Source organism: Camelus bactrianus, chromosome 6, assembly GCF_048773025.1.
Source record: "Camelus bactrianus isolate YW-2024 breed Bactrian camel chromosome 6, ASM4877302v1, whole genome shotgun sequence".
In the NCBI taxonomy this organism is placed as follows: domain Eukaryota; kingdom Metazoa; phylum Chordata; class Mammalia; order Artiodactyla; family Camelidae; genus Camelus; species Camelus bactrianus.
This window is the reverse complement of record NC_133544.1, coordinates 52889732-52906037: the sequence shown is the minus strand read 5'-3', so window position 1 is coordinate 52906037 and position 16306 is coordinate 52889732. Positions and strand designations below refer to the sequence as shown.

General features: G+C 39.2%; 1 protein-coding gene across 8 annotated transcripts in view; it reads right to left on the bottom strand.

Moving 5' to 3' along the window:
* SLC25A21 (solute carrier family 25 member 21) overlaps positions 1-16306 on the bottom strand; it is a 421620-nt gene that overhangs the window by 30813 nt on the left and 374501 nt on the right. For all 8 annotated transcript variants that reach the window (XM_074365611.1, XM_074365612.1, XM_074365614.1 and 5 more), the window contains 2 exons: positions 14792-14851; positions 11373-11480 (listed from right to left, as the gene is read on the bottom strand). In XM_074365611.1, the coding sequence (XP_074221712.1) occupies positions 11373-11480; positions 14792-14851 (168 nt within the window). The remainder of the gene's footprint in view (positions 1-11372; positions 11481-14791; positions 14852-16306) is intronic.

The window sequence follows — 16306 nt, the reverse complement described above, 5'->3', positions numbered from 1 at the left end:
TAATAATGGCAATTATGCTGATAATAAAAATAGTTATATCAGTAAAATAACACACGGTTTCCTTGTTAGTTGAAGGCAATGACAATCAAAAGGTGGAGGCTGCTTCAAGGGAGAGGAATGGCATGCATAACTAGCTTCTTCCTGCTCAGTCCTTCTGGGTGTCCTTTCTTTCCAGAGTCCTGGACCCTTGAGACAATGTCCTACAGAAACGCATCCAGAATGCAAGATCATAGGTCTGCTTCCTCTGCAACTCAACCAAATCTAACTCCTGGGCTGGAGCTCTCCTTCCAGGGATAGTTCCTCACTCCAGGGCTTTCCTCTCAGGAGCAGCAGATCCTGTAAACTGGCCCCTTCCCGATCCCTTGGTTAGCATCCTTGGTAAGAAGTCTCTACTCGATAGGACCACAGAAGCAAGGCTGCAGGGCAACAAAGGTTGGGAAAGGAAAAGCACACTCACTGGGCCTCTACCTCACACAGTTTACTGACGTCCTAGAGAGCACATTCATGCGTGTTACCAGGTACCTGGAACACAGTAAGTACTCATCAGTGTTGCCCATTATCACAGATGCTTAGTACTTCACATATTATTTAATCCTCTCAACAAGTGTGTGGGATGGATATTATCATTACCCCCATTTGATAGATGAGGAAACTAAGGTTAAGTTACTTGCTCAAGATCACAGAGCAAGTGGTAGTACCAGAGTACAAACTGAGGCCACCCCCTCAGACTCCAAGTTCGTAATTCTACACTGTACATTCTTCTGCCATCCAACGTACCTGATTGTCTGTCTCAACAATCTGCAAGGTGGGAGACAGGTATATTCTCATTTTACCAAGGATTAAGTAATATTCCTATGGTAAAAATTCTGCTAAATGGCTTAAGCAGAATTCTGCATCTAACTCAGTGCTGTTCTCATTCTTGTTGACTCATTTTTGTTATACATATGCAGTAAGATTTTCAGAGTTTGATAATCCAACTGATATAGGTAACAGATAATAAATACAGATATATTTTTTCTGGCAACCTGGGGCCTTGAGATAAAGAAAAACCTAAACTCTAACTCTCATAAGAATTAGAAGTGTGCTTTCTGCTTCATTCAGTGACTGTATCACACACATAAGCAAATATTTAATTAGAAAGGCAAAACATGACTTCCACGAGGATGCTTAAATAGGAAAATATAGGATCATTTTGACTAGATCTCTGTAAACACAAGGAATTTTACTAAACTTATTTGGTTACTGGGCTTCCACTTCAAAACAAAATGGTGACTGACTGGCATCATCAGCCAAATGATTCCAGTACTATCCAGCCCAGCAAGTCACCCACCAATTCAGTTTCCTTCCAATATTTAGATTCACTTCAATTTTCATATTTAGTTACCAGTTGTGGGCCAAACTGCATTCTAACTTTCCTAGATATACCTTTCATTGACTGCACCAGAGCTGCAAGCATGGAATAAGTGAGTCAGAATGTAGCTAAAGCTGTGATACCACAGTTCTCCACAATGGTTTATCCACAGTTTTCCACCATGGTTTATAAACATCTTCAGTTTACTAGTACCTGCCAGATGTATTTCCATTTGAAGGAACTCAAAGTCTACTTTAACTGTGACTTCACAATTTACTTACTGCCAGTTGCTAATTCTGATAGCTCCCCTGTTCTTTCATGCATGCACCCACTTATTCAAATACCCATTGAGTGCCTATTACATGCCATGCACTGTGCTATCTAGTACAGTACCTTGTCCATATTCTAGAATTGTAACAAATATTTTTGCTTTGCTTTTTATTTGGAGAGATATACTGATAAATTTTATGACTACCCATGAGAATATTCTACAATGGTTATGAAATGTGAAAGCAAATTTCTGTAATTGGTACAGCCACTGTGGAAAACAGTATGGAGTCTTCTCAAAAAAGTAAAAACAGAACTACCATATGACCTAGAAATTCCACTTCTGGGTGTATCTTCAAAAAAACAAAAATACTAATTCAAAAAGACATGCATCTCAATGGTCATAGCCAAGATATGGAAGCAACCTAAGTGTCCAACAACAGATGAATGGATAAAGAAGATGTGGTGTATATATGCAGTGGGATATTACTTGCCATAAAAAAGAATGAAATTTTTGCCATTTGCAACAATAAGGATGGACCTGGAGGGTATTATGTTAAGTGAAATAAGTCAGACAAATACTGTATGATATCACTTATATGTGGAAACTAAAAAATAAAACAAAATAGAGCATTGAACAAAAAAGAAGCAGACTCTCAAATATAGAGAACAATCTAGTGGTTACCAGTGGGGAGAGGAAAGGGAAGAGGGACAAGATAGGGGTAGGGGGTTAAAAAGTACAAACTATTATGTATAAAATAAATAAGCTACAAGGATATTATACAACATGGAGAATATAGGCAATATTTTATAATAACTATAAATGGAATATAACCTTTAAAAAATTGTGAATCATTATGTTGTATTCTTGTAACTTATTTTGCACATCAACTATACCACAATAAAAAATTGAAAGATGTGGTATATATACACAACGGAATACTACTCAGCCATAAAAAGAATGACATTCTGCCATTTGCAGCAACATGAATGGACCTAGAGAATATTATGCTTGGTGAAATGGCAGACAGAGAAAGACAGATAGCATGATATCACCTGTATGTGGAATCTGAAAAATAATACAAATGAATGTATACAGCAAAACAGAAACAGACTCACAGACATAGAGAACAAACTATTGGGTACCAGTGGGGAGAGGGAAGGGGAAGGGGCATGTTAGGGGTATGTATAAAACAGATAAGCAACAAGGATATATTATAGAGCACAGTGAACTATAGCCATTACCTTGTAACAACTTTTAACGGAATATAAACTAAAAATACTGAATCACTATGCTTATACCTAAAACTTATATAATATTATAAATTAACTATACTTCAATAATTTTTTAAAAATTAAAAGTCCTTAAGAGGCTGACATAAAAGAGAAGATCCTTTGCCTACACAATGCTCCCAGGCACCACTCTGGGGCACTGATTCCTTACTCTCTGAGAGCCCAGGATTACCAACAAATCACTGAGATCACTTATGGCAGCCTGATCTATTTTTTCTGGAGTTCTTCCATCCAACTACTGACCAGAGCTGGCTCTGATAACCTTGTGAGATCACGGACAGAGGTTTTAGGCAGCAGGCATTGTTCCCTGGGTAAATAGCTATCAAAGCATGGCCAGTAGGTAGAGGCATGGGGTGTGTGTCAGTCAATTTCCTCTTTCTCTAAAGCCAGAGAAGAGTTCTAGGCATACCATGTCCAAAGACAGCACGCTCCATGTGTATTCTTTACTTGCTTCCTATGGTGAGGGGATTTGGTTGCACCTTAGAGCCGATGGACTAAGGGTGTTGCACTGGAGTTCATCACATGACTGGAAAGCAAACCGGATGAGACCTTTATACAGTGGAGTGAGTGTTCGTATCTGGGCTGTAAGAAAAATACTGCTTTGTTAAAAAAGAGGAGATCCAGTCTTAGGTAGGAAAATATCCTTGCTCATTAGGATAAAAGATCATTTAAGCTTTTCATTCCTCAAATAAAGTCTTGAAGCATTTTCATAGATTTGGGAACAAAATGTAAGTGAAAAAAGAAGAATTGGGCTCAAAATCCCAGTTACACATCTCTTTTAGCTTAGATAGGCATTTTGCTAACTCATCATTGCAGTTTATTTTAATAGGGCATGATTATGGACCAAAAAGCATCCAAAATATAATTATATTCTTTCTAAAATTTACATTTGATGAACAGGTCTATTTTTAAATGATCTGTGAGTGGAAAATAATTTGCTCTAAACAAACTCTTCCAGATGCTGAGCCACAAGCTACGTCAACACCGAGTTGCTGCCCAGTAACCATCTGGAGGAACACGGAGTCTTCCGGTGACAGGACGCTGACCCAGCACCTTGCTCTGGCACTGCTGTGGACACAGGGGTGATGGCTCAGAGGAGACTGGCAATGTGCAAGAAGCCTCTGCTTTTTCATGGTTCCCTTTTGATTTTCCCTTAAGCATCTTAATTACCCACATTTCTTTATCCCAATGAAAACTGTGGTTGATGAGAAAGAGACCTCTATGTTAATGCTCAGTCCCTTAGAGCTAATAACTGCATTAGGCTTTATTTTCCCCTCTCTATAACATAGAGATAAAGCCACCAACATTATAGGGATAGTGGGAGGATCTGATTTGATCAAATGTGTGTCAGCACTGGAAGAGGTGGAGGGACACACAGCAGTTACCAGAGCAATGGGATTGGAGGGTGGTGGTGGCAGAAATCATCAATTACTTTTTTCTTATATAGCTCTGTATTACTTGATTTGTGGGGGGAAAAAAAAGTATCACTTTTGTAATTTACAAAATTATATAAATTTAAAAATTTAAATAAAGAAAAAAATATAAGGCATCTCGCATAGTATCTGGCATATAGTAGATGTTCTGTAAATGGTAGCTATTATCATTACTTCAAAGTCTCAACTCTGAAAGCAAAAATCTAGGGTTCCTGGCACAGCCGAGTGGAAGACTGAAGATCGGGTTTCTCTCCATGATAATGGAGAGTCATCTTGGCTGCTGCCTTAGGTATTATTGAAAGATAACCATAGGAATGGATTCATATACATAATTCACTTTTCTGCCCACAAGAATCATAGACTGGAAAGAAATAATTTACGTATGGAGCAGCTTTCAGGCAGTATTTCACACAGTAATGCAGGGAAAACTTGAACTTAACTCAATACATTATCATGAATGTTGACATGCCCTCGAAGCTGGCTTCTTACTCTATCTGAAAACAGAACCACACACTCTCTCTATATAACTTAACTTTTCTCTTTTTTGAAAGAGATGATCACAAAATCCAGTCCTATTCACTCTGCGTTGTCTCTTAAGAGTGTAACTAAGTTTCAACGTTTGTTAACTGCCTATGCAGAAAACCATCACTCAGCTTTGTGATACCGTGTATGACCTAACTGGTCTCTATTAGATTATTAAGCTCCCAGGATAAAGTGTGTAGAGCTATATTTAGTGGTGTTATCCAAAAGCAGACTCAAACCCTGAACTAATTTTTTAAAAGCACCTATTTTTAAAGACTCTACCATCAATGACACATTGGCTGTCTGTTCATTGATCCTTAAAACTGTAGTCACAGAGCATAGGTGGAAGACTAATTATTCCTTTCTTGGGCTGAATATCTTTAAGGACCAAACAAAGGTAAAACAGGTTTTTGAAATTTCTTAAGGGCTTAGTTTCATATTTGGGGGTGAGAATGATTATGTTCATATGTAACGCAGATAAAAATGACAGAGTAGAAGGGAAACCTGTGCCCCATCCACACATCAGAGGCAAATCCTATAGACCTCAAGGGAAGGAAAACATAACCCGTTAGCCAAATAATAACTTTGAAGTAGATTTCAAAGTGGAGAGAAAAACCGGGAAACAATTCATACAAGATTTTGCTCCTGGGGAGAAATTCACATTTTCCAGGCTAGCAGAGAGCATGCCAGCCAAACACCACTTGATTTAGCATAATTGATAAAGGACTTCTAGTTCTTGTAAGCGTACAGGAAAAAAACGATGCACCCAGTTAGAAGGCAGCAGGGTCTTACAAGGACAGCAAGCTACAAAGTCACACTTTTGGCAAGACTGAATGTACAAACCATCCCCAATGGAGAAATCCTCTGGCAGGCCTAGTCCTCAGCCAAAAAGACTACAAACCAGAACAACGCTTTGCTTGGGTTTAGTTTGAAGGACGGGGGGAAATTTGGGTCTATCTCGATTTTATCTGAACATGTTTTTACACCCACTGAACCAAACCAGAGCATGACAAAGCTGTGATTACTTTGCTCCCCACAGAAGGTCAAACATATTTAAATTAGAGACCGGTTTTCTTTATTCACTGTGAATTTTAAGATGCTGGCCAAGATTCTGGTATTGGAATTGGAGGAAGTGTGGCAGGGATTATAGTCTTTGACTGATATGGTGGTAATTTAAACAGTGCAGGCAAGACAAGCACACCTATTGAAAACCTTTATACAGAAGCTGGAAGGATATGAGGGAAGTATCAGGAACCAAATTAATCACAATTTCCTTCAAATTTCTAGAAGAGTTTAGGTCTAACTGGGTAGGAAGTCATATTTTATGGGTAACATACTTCTGACTGGCTAGAGAATCAGTCCTAGACCACAGAGGGGAGAACACAGGCAGCTGGATCCAGCAGGGTACCTGCCGTTCCTGGGAAATCCTGTCAGGAATTTCACTGAGGGCTCCAAGAACACAGCAGACGCAGCCTCTGCTCTCAGCCCTGGGACCCCAGCCAGAGGGGCCGCTTTCCTGGTTCCCACCACTACAGAGGGCCCCATTCTGGCCCTTTGCCTGCCATGCCTCTACACAGGGCCAAGTGACATCTACGAACATCCCACAACCTCCTTCTAGACTATGCTCTCTGCACCCAGGACCACGGCAGCCCTTCTGCTCCATCTTTATCACTCTGCCATTGCCCACAAGACATAAGGTGTAATATTAAGAGTAATATCTGACTACTGTTACCCTAGGCTCTCTTGCACTGCAGACAACTTCTCGGGAAATTTTCATGTTTAAAGGACCATGATGACTCACCTCCTCAGGCTGATGAGATAGGAAAATCCACCGTTACTGTGTGGGAATCCACAGTGGTTCATAACTAAAGCACGAAGGCAGAAAGGCTGAGCGGCAGACTTGTGGCCTGAGAAACACACTACTGGCAGACCAGCAAGTCAGCTCCCTGCAAAATAAGCCTCTGGGGAAATGGCTCTGTTTTCCCTACAGCTGTTGTCAGGCCATTTGGCCATGCTGTGTGCAGCCCATGCATCTCGTGTTCCACCGCACCTGGTAGCTGTAACTGAAAAGGAGCTTCGTTCACGACCTCCAGGTGAAGTGACCTAGAAGGCTTAATCAAGAATCCACGTTAACCCCACATGGTTGTATTCCAGAGGAAGAATATCCTGATTGTGGTAGAACACTTTCGAAAGTGGCTTCCAGTGTTTTTAGTTTCATCTCTAACTTCTGCTGTTATTTGTAAGTTATTTACAGCAAACAGATATCCAATTACTACTGTTTATGATAGTAGGCCTGCATCTGAGTTTAAAGACCTTGTCAGTAGTCACCGTAACTAGGTTTCCAGCCCTTAAGCCTTGATACAGAATTTGGGCTGAATGGATTGTGTTGGTAGCTGGGAATGACCCAAATGGGACACCATCGCTCAGTGAGCTGCTTTCACGCCCACAACTGGAGTCAGCTGTGACTGCTTGATATTAATTGGGGCAATATCTCCAGCTATACCTGTCTCTAGTTAACCTCAAGAATTTATAAGCTCAATTTGCATCTAGAAATCGTTGTCATTGGTTGAGTGCTTATCATGTACCAAGTAAGACCTTTGTGTATATTATTACACTTAAATTCTCATAAAAAGCAGGCTGCAATAATAACTACTAACACTTATTAAACCATCACTACATGACAGATTGTGCTGACAGCTTTACATGCATGTCTCAACTCACCCTCATGACACCATGTGATGTGGCCATGGCTACTATTCTTCCCTAACAAAGGAGGACACTGGGATCTGGTTAGAGTAGGAAGCAGGAGGCTGTCACATCGTCAGTAGCTCAGACAGCCCGGCAGTGCTTGTGTTTCTATCCACTTCACAGAGATGCCTGGCTGGAATGTAGTTGGACTGATCACCATCATTTTACAATGGAGGGAACTGCAAGTCACTTGTTTAAGGCCGTACTGTCAGGAAATGGTAAAGAGCTTGATCGGGTTTCTCCCTAAAGCCTCATGGGTTTTCTCTCCCCAAACCAATAGCCTTCCTGTTCTAGACGGCTCTGTTCATATGTGTCCTTTGATAATTTGCGCATAAAGTTTAAACTTCTTAAGAAATTATACAGCAGGAAAAAATGGGGGTTCCTGCTACTGTAAGTGAAGTACTGGAAGCTGAATTAGGCAAGGCTGAGTCCTGAGATGGGCCAGCAAGTCATCCCCACCTGAATCAGCTGGGGTTTCTGCCTGAAGTGGGTTTGACCCTGACAGAGCCATTAGAACATTTCTTTTGGATTACTTACTTTTCTTTACATGGTTCTGTATTTTCTAAATTTTCTACAATAAGCAAGTGTTAAAGTAAATGTTAATACTGATATTAACTTTTCAGATAATACTGAATACATTCTCATGTTAAACATTCAAATACATCAAGCCCTCCCTTGATCTCTTCCAGTCTCCTCTCCAGAGGCAACCACAGTGAGGAGTGTGCATGAATTCCTCCAGACCTGCACTGTCCTATGAGGAAGTCAGTGAGATCATCCATGTGTGGCTACTGAATGATTGAAATGTCCTACTTCAAACTGAAATGTGCTTGTGAGCATAAAATACATACTAGATTTTAAGACTTAGTATGGAAAAAGAGTGTAAAATATCTCATATAATTTGTATACTGATCACATGTTGAAATGATACTGTTTTGGATATACTGGGTTAAAAAAATATAGGATTAAATTAATTTCCTCTGTTCTATAGATACTAGAAAATGTGGCACACATTGTATTTCTGTTGGATAGCACTGCTCAAGAGTCTGGATCATTTTTAATACATTTATACACTTCTATGTATATGTGGAAACATACAGTTTTTTGGTGTTTCATAACATAAATATGCATTACTTTAATACGTGGATTACAACTTTTTTTCTTAAAAAAAGAGATGTAATCTTCAAATGCATTGTGCATTTAATTTTATTTTTAAACTTTTGGGGGGAGAGATAATCAGGTTTACTTATTTACTTTTAGAGGAAGTACTGGGAGTCAAACCCAGGACCTTGTGTATTCTAAGCATGCACTCTACCACTTGAGCTATACCTTCCCCTGGGTAAGTTAACTCCGTTCTTCTTCCCTTTCTCTTCCTCTTCCTCTTCTCCCCCTACTCCACCCCCGTACTTCTTAACAATCTACAAAGCCTCAGAGTGAAGAAAGGATAATTATCCTTGGCCATACAAATGCTGACATGAGCATACTTAACATATGGATTAATTCAACACAGGTACAGATGAACAAAAGGGTATCCCTTGCTGGATAAAAGGAAGTGCTAGTCAATGGAGGAAGGCTTTGGCCTTCCAGTGGGTCCTAGTCAAAAGACACAGGAAACAGTTTCATTTGCCAAAAATAACTGGTAGTTACTTTTAAATAACTAGATCTGAAATTTGCTATTCATATCATGTCATTTCTTTCTCTCAGATGTTTTGCGTTAATAGGCACAGTCCTATTGCTTTATGTCGAGTGACTGTGTGCTGACTACTTTTCAATTTGATCAATATTGCCTATAAAGTGCCGCCTCAGGTTAGCCACTGAGTCCTGACAGCTGCTGGAAATAAACGCTGATATGTGTGACCCTCTTTTCCTAAGTTCTGACTAGTTGAGGTAATATGACCAATATAATGCAATTAATAGATTTTATTTTCTCTAAGTAAGTATCTGACAATGAATCCAGTTCAGTGGATTCTGCAAAAGAAATGACCCTAAACGAGCTCCCGTCTCTCCCCTACTTAAAGAAAATGGCTGCATCTACATAAACAATTTACACAGAACACACTTGTGTAAATGAACCAGGAACACATGCACATGCAGCATTCTTGTGTTGCACTGGAGAGTATTTGCCAGGTTCGAGCAAGGCCTTAGCACAAGCAAAACATCAACAGTTCTTACATGGCCTCAGTGTAGAACCTTCTTGAGAGCAGAGGAGAGAGAAAGAACGTTAGGCATGAGCAGAGGCGCTGTGATAACGTTATTTTCATTCCTCTGAGTGCTTCTCGGTGCTCTGTCCCATTTGTGTTCCTCTGCTTACATGCTGTCTTGATAAAGGACTGCAGTTTGAAGGCCTGTGTATTCTTTCCCTTACCCCTTGCTGCCCCAAGGCAAGCTTCCCAATGGGTAAGACGGGCATCGAATGGGGAGCTCCAAGTTATCTTCTAGCTGCTAATTCTCCCAGCCTAACAAATCAAATTTTCCTTGATCACATTCCATGGGGGGCTGTCTTAAATGCTTCACACTGATAGGACATTTGAAAAGTGTTTCTTTTCTTTTTTCCTTAGTCCTTGCCATCTTTTTCCATCATTCAAGGAAGAATAGAGAAAAAGCAAAACAGAAACAAAGACTAGAGCAATCCACGAATTTTCAACCTTTATTGAAGCACTATATATCACTGCAATTAAGACAACCTTTTGAAGCATAAAAAACAAAAAACCAAAAAACCCCCAAACTCCCTTAATTAGGATTACCTTCATCTGAGTAGACACCATCTGCTGTAGCCGCCCAACCCTGTCCTCCACGGGGCTTGGCAGCTGCAGGTGAGTCAGGCCCCTCTCCCCTTTCCCACACTCCTGCTCAAGAAGTTGCCAGGGAGCTCTCAGGCAGTATCAGCAGGCAGGAAGTGCGGCGGGAGTGAGAGGGGTCTCCACCCATTAGCAGCTGCTTAAGTAGTAGGCAGGGGAACTTTTCTACGGAGAAATTCAGGTCAGCAGATACTCCAAACCAATTTATACCACATGCTACCCAGTTGTGGAAGTAAATTAAAATGCTAAGAAAGGACCTGGGAATGCCAATCCCCTTGTTTTTTCCCCTGTCTTGTGCTTGGCACCCAAAAGAATAAAACAAGAACAGCTGGACTTGGTGGTTTAAAGGGAATTATTAGGCAACCGGAAGGAAGTGAAGGCAGCACACACCAAGGGAAGCTGTCTTCATGGAACATCATGTACCAGTGATTAAATGTCAAGACCCATCATTGTCCAGGTGGTGATCTCCACAGTTTTGGTAGCCTGCTCATTCAGATTTAACCAAAAGACAAGCTTGACAGATGATCAGAATCTTTGGGGGATGGCTGTGGGTGGAGTGGGGAAAGGAGTGAGGTAATTTCATAAAATGACTTCATAATTTTTTTTTTAAAGAAAGCACACTAATATTATCACCTCAGTGGTTTTTGCTATAGTCTATTCTAGTAAAACGTGAAATAGAAGTTTTGCCAGAAGTAGAGAAAACATTTCCAAACAAGTCATTATAGATTACACTACAAGTCTAAAATAAAAATGTGTAAACAAGTGTTTGTCCATCAGACTTTGGGACATTTTTGTTTATGCTTTCCTTGTTGAAGAAATTTCACTTTCTCTTATGCTACTTTCTTAATAAGTTACTATAGCTTTAACAAGTGGATAAGACCTGGATTCATAATTTTATATGTATATACACCAAAAAATAATTTTTTACACTCCCTCAACAATAGGAAATCATTAAATGATTACCTCTGTAAATGTGTTCCGATTGGCTTGCAAGCCAACTTTTACTACCTCAAAAGGGTTGACCACGATGGCTTCTGTTAGTCCAGATCCCAATCCAGCAATGGCAAATGTCTAGAAAAATTAAGTCAATGAATACTTTAAAACAAGCTATCATATGTACCGGATTAAGCATCCCACTCATTACACTATGCAGCTGAATGTTATAAAGAGAATGGAGAAACTCACATAAATGCACCATATACCATTACTAAACAGCTTTGGATCTTGATTAGATGCTGACAATTCATGAAGAAGAAATTACAGAAGCCACAAACCACATCCTAACAATTCAAAATAAAACGTCAAAGTCCCATCAACAATGAATTTTTCCTTTAATGAAAAGAAAGGTTGTTTTATTTATATAAGGTGGATACTAAAACATCTGCACATGTAACAATTAAAAGAGAGTTCGCCTTGTAAAAAAAAGAGCTTCATTTTTAAACACACACTTAAATACATTTATTGAGCACATAAAAAATTCAAGAAGCAGAACCACAAATAAAATGTACATAAAAAGCTAGATTTCAGGTAACCAAGGAGTATAGACCAAAGAGTATAGCTGAAAACATATAAATGTATTCTGAGAGTCACTATTCTAGACTATTAACAGACAAAAAAAAAGATTTTAAAATTCACTCTTTCCTTATCTTTTTAAACTGTTAATTGTCCTTCTAGACCTAGAAGCTGAGGAATAAAAGGTGAGATCAGAAATGGCTAGGCTGTTTTGAAGGGCTCAACTAAAATCTAAACCATTTATCAAAAGATGGCTGTGTGTCAGGTTCTTATTTGCTGTTAAGAATTTCTACAATAGGAAAGAACAACTTTCTAGAATTTTCCTCTAAGTAAAATGCTTAAGGCTTTTTCAGAAAATCTGTATCAAAAATAACCACAACTACTAAAACATACACACACACATATACACACACAGAGCAGGAAAACAAAATGAAACAAAGCCTCAAACCTCCAAAACAGATGCCGGGAAAAAAAAGAAGAAATTCTTCAGTGCTGAACCTCTAATTCTGGAAGAGGTAGTACTATATACAACTAAGAGAAGAAAAAAGCCAGTAAAGAATAAAGAACAGAAACTCTTGTCAGAAGTCTCTAATTTCTTCAAAGTAGGAGACTAAAAGTGAAAAGGGAGGAAGGAATGTTCTGTAACCTTGGAGGGGGAGGCAAGGTGGAGCCAGGGCAGAGTCCAGAGCCAGGAGATGTGGGGTTAGGTCCCGGTTCTGCCTCTTTGTTGGCTATGTGACCAGAGCTGCCACATACAGCAGTTTGGGCAAAAAGGTAATGTGGAGGCTGAAATCCTGCAACTTCTTTGCCATGCTGGAGTCCTGGAGAGGCATCAGTCAGGAGAAAGGGACACATTTTCCTAATCCACATGAAAACACGATGTGTGTTAGCTGGAGCTCTGTGTTTAAATCACTGAATCTTTTATAAGCCACAGTTTTCCCATCTGTAAAATGGAGCCAATCATAGCTAATCTTTCTATTTAATACGGTTATCATGAGGGTCAAAATAACATGCAAAAGCCCTTTGTAATGTGCTGTACAAAACCCACTGTTACTGTTGCACGTAAAAATGGAGAGGAAGAATGGGATTGTATACAGATTCCAGGAGAGAGGGAATTCTTAACGATGTTTTCCTTCCAAGCCTCTTCATTACGATTTTAAACATATTTGTATAGGGTAACAGACCAAATATTTTATTCATTTATCTCAGACTTCCATCATGGAAGCCAAATGCAGGGGGAAAAAAAAAAACAAAACTAGTCCCAGACTCTTCTGACTGAAAGAGCGAAAATCCAGATGTTCAGGTTTTTATTACTATATGCAATCTTCCAAGTAATTCACTTTTTTGTTCTTGTATAAAACTCAGCTACATTTGCTGTCAGAACTAGTGTTCAGCAGTCTCTTGTCAAAAGAATTGATCAGCTATCAGCAGATCATGTTACCCAGATTGTTCCAGAGACCAGCGGTAACTGTCAGGTTCCCAGCCTCCTAGGCTTTTCATGTGCGAGCACCAGGGGACATTTAAGGGCTGTTGAAGTGTTTAGCTGTATCAAAAAGAAACTGGAATAAATGAGTTCAAGAAAAGAGAAAAACTGTATAGAGTCCGCATGAATTCAGTTAGACTATCTGGAGTGGCCAAGTGCTTTTCTGTTTGTACTCTCAAGAGGGTCCAAAGAACTGCAGTCTCACGTGGTACCAATCCTTGGCACAGAACAGCGGCTGCCCTCTGGAGACCATATTTTATTGTCCTTTGCTAGGAAGTTTTTAATCTTCTTTTTAACAAGATGTTTTCAAAGTAAAGGGAGACATTCAGGGAAGACAGTGAGGAACTAAAAAAAAAAAATCTTAGGTAATTTTAGGACTCATGCTGCCACTTTTCCTTCTGTGCAAGGTCACCTCAAAGTCCCCATTTTTTAAGCAAGAGGATGAATGAGAGGTTTCTCTGTTATAACCCAAAGTGACACTATAAGGTTTCTTAATTGGATCCTTCCTAGAAAGAGAGCACAGATGATTTTTTTTAAAAAGCAGACAATTATTTTTAATGAAACTTTACAAGCAAAGTAATTAAAGAGCTGAAGCTCAGAACGCTGCCCCTCTGGTTGAGTTCTGAAGTACATTCCAGCAGGTAAACTGGGTGATTTTCCTAGTGGGTGGGAGGCTCACTGTTGGTCAACTGCAGGGGCAATGCCGACTTAGTTTAGTTGAGTTTTGTTTTGCAGATTTGGAGGGAGAAGTTAGTGCATGTGCTCTCTCTGGGCCCTCGCTGCACACATAGAGCTAGCTTAGTCAGTATAGTTTAACTTGTTCTGTGAAAAGCAGCAGAATGACCAAGAAGGAGAGACATGGGCAAAGGTTCAAATCACCAAATGATTTTCATGTAATAGCTGAGACATGTCATTGTGAGATCACTATTCTCACAAAAGGTTCCTCAGTCTGCATCTGACCACAGAGTGACCTGAAGTCCTATATTTACTACACCTTGAGCAAAAGCTGGAAAAGTGACCTATTAGGAAATAATTTTAGGCACATTGACTTTCACATAAATAGATATGTGCAGTGTGTCTGTAAACATACGCATGTTTTGGCTTTACAAGAGTCTTTGACAAATGAACCCTTTATTTTATATTTTCAACCATATCTCATATGGGCCTTTCCACACATATCATTATTATCATAAATTCATCACTGGGAGCTATAAAATAGCCAAATTGTGAGTTATTAGGAAGATGGCTTTCAACAAGTAGCTGAACATTGAATAACTCGAATTCATATTTTAGTAGCTGGGCTTGGGGAGTCAAAAGGGGTTTTGTTTCCAGATTTTGCTTTATGAAATAACCCACACACTTAAGTATAATAAATACTCTCACTTACCAATGCTGGTGACAGTGACACATATCCTAGCAATTTCTTGTACTGCTCAAAGGTGAAAAACTGTGAAAGAAAACCAAACCCAGAGATTTATAACAATTTCCTGCAACAAACCCTTGAAATGACTCAAATTTCTTTAGTAAATCATTACATTAACCAGTATTTTAGAAAATGATAAACCATTGAACACAGTTTTTAATCCGGTCTCGGTTAGTTGCTATTGAATCTTACTTTAACATTCACATTTTCAAATACAGCTATAATAACCTACAGAAGAGCTGATGGAATCCTTTATAGCAGTAAATGAACCGTACAGCTTCCATTTACCATGACCATTTTCAGTTTCCCCAGACATCAATAGACTTCTTTTTTATGGCAGTGATTCAGAATTATAGGCATACAGACCTGAAATCTTTGGTCTCCTATGCTTTTTCTATGCTTTCCCAGTGAATGCCCAATTTTCTAACCCGCTTGTAAAAGACATCCACTTCTCAGCTTTGACTTGCATTTATATTGCTGCGTTATCTCTACTGTTCCATGGAATTTCAAAACACTCAGTGATGATGAAGATGCTATGATAAACTAGGGAAGGACCCAACAAGGACATCTATTCTATCCCCTGCCTGAAAGTAAGACTGTCCTTAACCTGAATGAGGAAAGAGAGCTGCTTATTCCTCTCTTTAAAATCTGATCATGATGAAGATGTTGTTGGTTCCTTCAGTAGATGATGTTTAATATAATTTTCTCTGCAAATAGATTTCTATGGAGGCAAATTTAATCGATCACTTTGATAATATGCCCCAAATAAATTTTTCTCCCGTCTTTCTATATTATAGCTTTTGGACAACAGTCTGCTTGAACATGATGCTTTGCTCCAGAATAGCTCCTACTCTGTAAGGTAGCTGCCAACATCACTGATAAAACACACTCTTAGGTCCTGCTAGGGTCTGATTCTCAACACCTCAGAAATGGCATGGGTAGTTCATGGTCTTAAATGTCTTCTTCTATCTATTACTTTATAACCCAGTACAATGGGGCAAGAAAAAAAAATGTAGATTTGAGGGCCATGTAATATTCTGTTGTTAGAAAGAGGTAGTTTCATGTAGATAGGGCTATAATGAGTCTTTGGGCAGCTCAAGAGTCATTACATCACTGGATAGATTTTAATTCTTTTAAAGACTCAGGAACTATATTTGTGTTATGGTCCTTTCGATCAACAATGGATGTAGTCTTTTCTAGAAGAGGGATCCATTCATTCACTCATTCAGCAAATAGTTATTGAATGCCTTCTATGTTCTAGGCACTGGAGATGCATCAGAAAACAAAGAGAAACCCCTGCCTTCTAGGTCTAACATTCTGGTGGGTGGTGATAAACTTGAAACTATCCTGCTGTTAAAATAATACCACCAGGATCCAACACAGTTTTGAGGAGAGATGCACTAGAAACCATTAAAGGGAAAAGAGAGTCTTGGGTTTAAAAGATCATTTATTGTTTCTTCTTTTTCATAGCCATCATCA